This window comes from Calidris pugnax, unplaced genomic scaffold (assembly GCF_001431845.1).
Source record: "Calidris pugnax isolate Ruff unplaced genomic scaffold, ASM143184v1 scaffold13, whole genome shotgun sequence".
NCBI lineage: Eukaryota > Metazoa > Chordata > Aves > Charadriiformes > Scolopacidae > Calidris > Calidris pugnax.
In genome coordinates this window covers 21,933,985-21,940,629 of record NW_015090810.1, presented here as the reverse complement: position 1 = coordinate 21,940,629, position 6,645 = coordinate 21,933,985, and the positions used below count along the sequence as shown (strand labels likewise).

The 6,645-nt window shown below is 44.9% G+C and overlaps 1 protein-coding gene across 1 annotated transcript in view; it reads left to right on the top strand.

The window, feature by feature from the left end:
• Window positions 1–2,382, top strand: part of ADCYAP1 (adenylate cyclase activating polypeptide 1 (pituitary)) — a 4,014-nt gene extending 1,632 nt beyond the window's left edge. The window contains exon 3 of the mRNA XM_014938453.1: window positions 449–2,382. Coding sequence (XP_014793939.1) covers window positions 449–635 — 187 coding nt within the window. The 3' untranslated portion in view covers window positions 636–2,382. The remainder of the gene's footprint in view (window positions 1–448) is intronic.
• The last annotated feature ends 4,263 nt before the right edge of the window (window positions 2,383–6,645 follow it).

Below are 6,645 nucleotides of genomic sequence, written 5' to 3'. Positions count from 1 at the left end.
CTCTGCTGCAGCCCCGCTCGCCCCCCGGCACCGGGCGGGTCTCCCCCGGGTCTCCCCGCCGCCGGCGAGGCGGGATGAGGGAGGGAGGGAGGGGGGGGACACCCACCCCGGTGCCACCCGCTGGCCTTCGGCAGAAGGTAACACGTTAATCAAGCCCCGGGGGGAGCAGCTTTCCCTGCCGCGATGAATAATTCATGGCGGGGAGATATTGTCTCCGCCGCCACTTTGCGCGCACCGCACCGGGGAGAGGGTTTCGGCGCGGCCTTTTGTCTCCCCGCGCATCTTCCGCGCAAACGTGTTGCGCGGAGGTGGGGTTGGGGGGGGAAGCAGTGTCTGCCGCGGGGCTGGGCAGGGCCGGGAGGAAGGGGGGCGGCGCGGAGGGGCGCGGAGGGGCGCGGAGGGGCGGAGCGGCCCCGCCTGATGCAGCTGTGCTTCTCGGTGCTTGCAGCGGTGCCGGCGGCGGCCTGGGGGACGAGGCGGAACCGCTGACCAAGCGGCACATAGACGGCATCTTCACGGACAGCTACAGCCGCTACCGGAAACAAATGGCTGTCAAGAAATACTTAGCAGCCGTCCTGGGGAAAAGGTATAAACAAAGAGTTAAAAACAAAGGACGCCGAGTAGCGTATTTGTAGCGATGAGTTAACCAGCCACTCCTGTGTATACAAAGTCCTGAGAGAGAGAGAGAGAGAGAGAGAGAAAGAGAGAGAGAGAGAGAGAGAGAAAAAACCCAACAACAACAACAACAAAAAATCTAAACAAAAAAAAACAAAAGTCATTTCCAAACTGACTGAACAATCACCGCTCCTGTGTTACCTAAACATGTATTTATGTATGAAGTAAAGCCATTAAATGAATATTTTGATAATAATATTGTTTTTCTTTTGTACAAAAGCACTAGAGAAACGCACAGATCTACTTTGTGGACCAATCATTAAGTTATATATAATATATAAATATATATATATAAATACTACTACGAATACTAAAGAACAATTCTTCATATAAAACCTGCACAAGAACGAGAATTCGCCTGAGCTGTTTATGTTTTTATATAAAATAAATAGAAAAAAAAAGACAATCATTGTTTTGAATATTACTCCTATTTTTGTAACGGAAATTAAAAGGATAGTATTTTTATCCGCGACAGGGTCGAAGACATTAATTTTCACCATTTGCTACTGTACATAGAGAAGGATGCCCTGCTCCCAGGGGATTATGAGGAAAATGATTTGGGAAAATTGGTGAAGCAGATTCTTCCCCCGGTGAGTCTCAAGGCAGGCTCCTTTGCCACTAGCCTCTCCGAAGGGGCAGCGTCCCCTTTTCCTCTAGATTTCGATATTTTTTTTTTTCCCTCCTGCTTTCTTTGATTCCGGTTGTATCTGTATTAGCCTCTCCTCAAACAATGAGCTTAGAGGATAATTCTCTTGCGAAAAACAGCTCGATCCAAATTGTCCATCTCTGTTTGCCTATCGGAGGGAGAAATAGTTAAAAACAAAACAACAACCAAATTTCAGAACAAAACAAAGAAACAAACAAAAAAATATGCTAAATTCAAACCCCCAACCCCTAAATCCCGAACCAGCAGCAAGGATAGTGAGTACTAAGCCCCCTGCACTGCTCTTCTGGCTGGCTGGGCAGAGTTGCAGAACAAAGCGATAAGCGGAGACAGGACCCGTTTGGGAAGAGCGGGGAAGTGAGCGGGGGCGGGCCCCCGGCGCGCCCCGGTGCCGGTACCGGTACCGGTGCCGCAGGGTCGAGGGAAGACGAGGCGATCCCACCTCCGATCCGCTACCCAACTGCCCCGGGCAGCTCGGTACTGGACCTGGATGCAAAGTACAGTGTGTTACTCTCCAGTGCTGTCCATGCTTCTCATCATGTGTAACGAGCAGGGTTCTCGCCTTTGCATTTTTCGGTCGGAGTTGCTCTTTTCTTAGATTGTTTTGTTGGATTCTTTTTTTTTTCTTCTTCTTCTTTTTATTTATTTATTATTTTCTTATAGACCCTCCCGCCTCTCATCCTCTCTTCGCACTTTTCCGAGCTCTGTTTAACCCACCTGAGTCACCTTTTTGGGTTATGTTCTTTTGGGGAAAAAAAAAAAAAAAAAAAGATTGTGAACGCTCTCTCACTCCTTTGTTCTGTTTTATGCAAGCTCTTATTGTACAAGTTTAGGAACCCCTGTTGTAGCTACCACTAAAGAATTATGCACTACTACGAAAGTTTTTGTTCCTTGTTTATTGAGTTTGGAGGTAAAATGTATTTTTCTACATTCTGGCTTATTGCTTAGTAAAATTTATTTCATAAAACAAACTTTTGTCATAAAAGAATGTGTAGTGTTCACCTGTGGTCCGGTTTCTAACGAGATAAACCATTTTCACCTCATCTTTCTATGTACGGACTCCTATCTTACCTTCCGCCCCGGGGGACAGTTAAAGCCGCAGCGACCCCGGCCGGGGGCTGGCCCCCCCCGTCCCTCCGCCCGGGCAGCTGGAGGAGGACACGTAGGTACCTGCTTCCTTCCAGCTCACCACACTAAAACCTAAAAGAGGAGTCTTTTCCAAAGACACAAAACCAGCCCCGCATTCAAGACGTCGGAAAGCAACCCCCCCGCTGGCAGCTGGGATCTGTTCTTCAAAGAGCAAAAAAAAAAAAAGAAAAAAAAATTAAAATAATCGCGGGTAAAAAATATATAAAAAAACTCCTTTCCCGGCCGGGCAGAGCCGCCGGGGAGAGGAGAAAGGGGTGGGCAGAGCCCGACGGGGCGGGCAGGCGCTGCCGGCACTGATTGCCCGCACCGCCCGCACCGCCCGCACCGCCCGCCCGGGCTGCCCCCCGCCACCGGGTGCGGGCTCCTCGGGGCGGAGGGACGCGGGGCGCAGTTTGCAGCTTTCGTGCCTTCTCTTCTTCACCTTGTAAAATCGCCACGAGTTCACACGGATGGCTATTTAGTGGCCCTACGATGCTGCAACACATCGGCTTGCCTTTTAGTCGTTAATTCTTCTGTTCTTTGGCGATGGGCAGAGTTTGCTGTGTTTGTGTCGGCTGTGGTACAATGACATAGGGCTCTCTTGACGTTTTGTTTATGACCTTCTCCGTTTAGAGTTCAGTGGCTAGTCGCAAGCATTGTGAAGTGATCACCGAGGTTATTATCCTTTGTACGATTTGATTTTATTTATTTTTATTTTATTTTATTTTATTTTTTTCAGAAACGCCAACAGCCTTACCAAAATTTGAGCAGATCTGAGATACAGTCATAGTTTAGGTAGATGTTAGTCTTGGAGAACTTATTTTGTGTGCAAATGAATATAAAAAGAACTTAAACAAAGTATTATTACACACATGATATCTATAACTAGGACTTTGATAACTGTTATATAAAGTGTGTAAAGTTTGTATTAATAAATTTTTGTAAACAATGCAATTTCGTCTAATGTTTGGGGGAGAGAAAACTAGAACCTAACAGTGAAAGCTGCATTTCATTTAATTTTTTTTTTAATTAGTTCATTTTCAAGCAGCGTTGTTCTAACTTTTCATGTCTGGGATATCTTTTTATTAAGTCTCCACATTTTATCATCAAATAACCTCTAACATTTTTTACCGACGGTTACTCCTCTGTTCCAGTAAACTAAACAAAACTGCTGAAGTAAAGAGCCTAGTTCCACACGCACCAGCTCAATTATAGTCTCTAAAATATGCAAACCAAACCAGTCGGTGCCTATCGTCCCTTCCTCTAACAATTCCTGTGCTTAGAAGCCGTTTATTTTAAGCGGAATCGGTATGTTTGATGAGATCTTCACCTAATCCGCTTTTAATGAACATTCCGTATGTGATAATGTGCTCCCCGGCACCACCGGGCTCGGGCAACGGCAGCATCTTTCTTTGGATTAAAAATGTACTGGGCTGTCCTTAAAAATGATACTGTAACACAACAAAGAGTTACTTAGGTTTTACAGGGTAATTAGTGGCTACAACGAAAAAGCACAGACAGGCAGGGTGGCTTGTCGGCACAACACGGAGGTCAGGATACCCAACCTTTAATCTCCGCTTTACTTTAGCAATAGCTGCTTATGTTTATTATTTTTATTGTAGCTCAGGGACTTTATTTGAGTATGTTGGAAAGTAACAGCAATTTAGTTTAAACTAAACTCCATTTCCTTCTAAGATCATGCAATTAAAAACTAAAGCACAGGAATTAAATGACAATTTCCTAGCAATTTATTTTGCAAAACTCTAAGTCCAGGATTTGAAACAGACTGGTCATATCCTCTCTGCCACGAATTCACCTTCCAGGCTAGTTTCAACAGCAGCATTTCACTGACTAGCTGGAAAACACTGAGAGAACTTAGAAAGCTGGTGGGCTCAGTGGTCTGTGTTAGGAGCTAAGTGCAAAGCGAGATAAAAGTTCTGATTAAATGCAGATTGGGTCAGAGAATAATGCAAACAAATACCTACTGGGGGGAGGGGGAGAGGACCATGATTTCTCATCCCGACAGCTGAGAAATTAGCTCACCTAACTGCTGTTAGGTTTGCTCAGTAATTCTGCAGTGCTCATACATATAACCACACCACATTTCCTGCCCATCTAAATTGGAAAGGTGAAAAGAGTTCCGAGCTGAAGACCTTTGTGGTATTGGTAGGTAAAGGAGGAAACTTGGGATCGGTCTACCTGAAAAATAAGGTCATCTACTTCAAGTCCTGGCACTTGTTGAAGATGTGAAGAAGATGGAAAATTTTGCTGTAGATGACAGAGACGGTCCCAGCCTCAATCTACTGGAGTTTCTCTTTACCAAATCGAATATGTTTTCATGAAGAAGCTCTGCTCTATTCCCAGTGATTTAAACTGCCACCTGAAATGATACACTTGGAAAATGTGCAATACTGAGTCTTATAACATGAGTTTTGTGGGGATTGCTGATGTTCTGTATGCTGCTATATGACTAGCAGCAGAAACAGAGAAAGGTGGCTGAGGAAACGTGAATGACTAGACAAGACACGATTTTGGAGCCTTGCATTATAAGAACCACCCCCCCATTCAGTCAAAGCATCAAACTCCAGTCAGTAAAGGTGGCTGAACAGAGCAGGACAGACTGCTTCAGGTTCCAGCCCTCAGAAACCTGGTGCAACCCCACATCTGTCACAGAGCATCAGAACCAGAAGAGTCTGAACAAATCCATTTCTGTAGAGCCCTGGTGTAAACTCAGCTGTGGCTGGCATCTGCCTTTCACAGGATTTGCTTGTGAGGGTGCTGACCCGCCCTCCAAGAGGCTTTCAGCCTTCTTCAAATAACAAAGTTCATCTATTGGTTGTGTACATTTTCACCTAGAGTTAAGGAAAACAGAAAATCAGGAGGAAGTTTGATCTTTTGGGGGCTTGTTACTAGCTATTTTTGCAGCTTAATTTCCAGTTTCAGGCTAAATCATTTAGTTTTTCTTCCGGAAAAACCTTCAGGGAAAGCACATCCCTGAAAATTTTAAGGACCTCATGCTTAGCCTCTAGAAGTACATGTCCTCTTAACTACACTCATAGATTTTTAAGACCCGAGGGGGCACTTATGATCATCTACTCTATCTTAGGTAATACAGGGCATAGGATTTCATGGAGTCCTTCATTTAGCATTTAATTTCTGAGTGAGCTGTTCTGTATGACAGCAGTATTGATTGCAGAACTCACAGGAATGGCAAATTTGCTGGGCAAGTCGTTCCAAATGTGGCATTTTAGCACTATGTTCCTTGTTTCAGTTTGTCTCATTTTTGACTCCAAGATTTGTAGCCTACTGAAGAACCTCTAACGCCTGTAGATTTTCCCCTCCATGTAGTAGTCTTAGGCACAGATTTGCTCTCCTCTATGCCCTATCTTTAAGGTATCAAGATTGATCTTTAAGTGTTCGCCATGAAGGAGGTTTTCCATAGATGGGATTATTTCTGAGTCATTTGCATTTATTAACATCCTTGCTAAAGTCTTGAGACCAGAATTGGTTACAGTATCCAGCAATGACCACCTTGAGGATGTGGTAAAAAGTAGTAACTTTCCTCTTCTTCCTCAGGGGCTGCTCGTTGCTAAAAGGGTTGTATTTTCTCTCTTGGCCATTTCACCATGCTGGGAGATCACAATCTTTTCATAATCCTTCCTCACACCTAGCTTCTTTTCCAGATGATTACTTCACATGCACAGAGGTCCAGGCCTGGAAGTGACACCATCATTCTTGCTTCCTATTTTGTACTACTTTGTGTTAAGTTGTCTTAAGGCACAATATTTTCACCACTCAATTTCCATGTTTTGTCATTTCTGCTGTCACCTGGCACCCATTCCTGTCACTTTTAGACGGAGCAGACCCATTCTAGCAATGTCATTTGTGCATCATGATACATGGGCCCAACCCATTCCCGGTGTAGATCTGTGTGATTATGCCAGAGAAGGATTTGGCCCAGTATAAGTACAAATCCTGGGACAGAGCAAGTCAGAGTGACTCGTAGCAGGCTGCTGGCCAAATCTCATTCTTTTGCACTTGGGTTACTAGAATCAGTCCCAGCCTGGTGTAGCTGAGGGCCATTCTAAACCTGCATGGAATGCCTGGAAGTGCTTTCTGCGAAAAAAGGCTCAGTTACTTACCTGGAATCTGTGGAGAAGAGAAGTAGTATCTGCTGC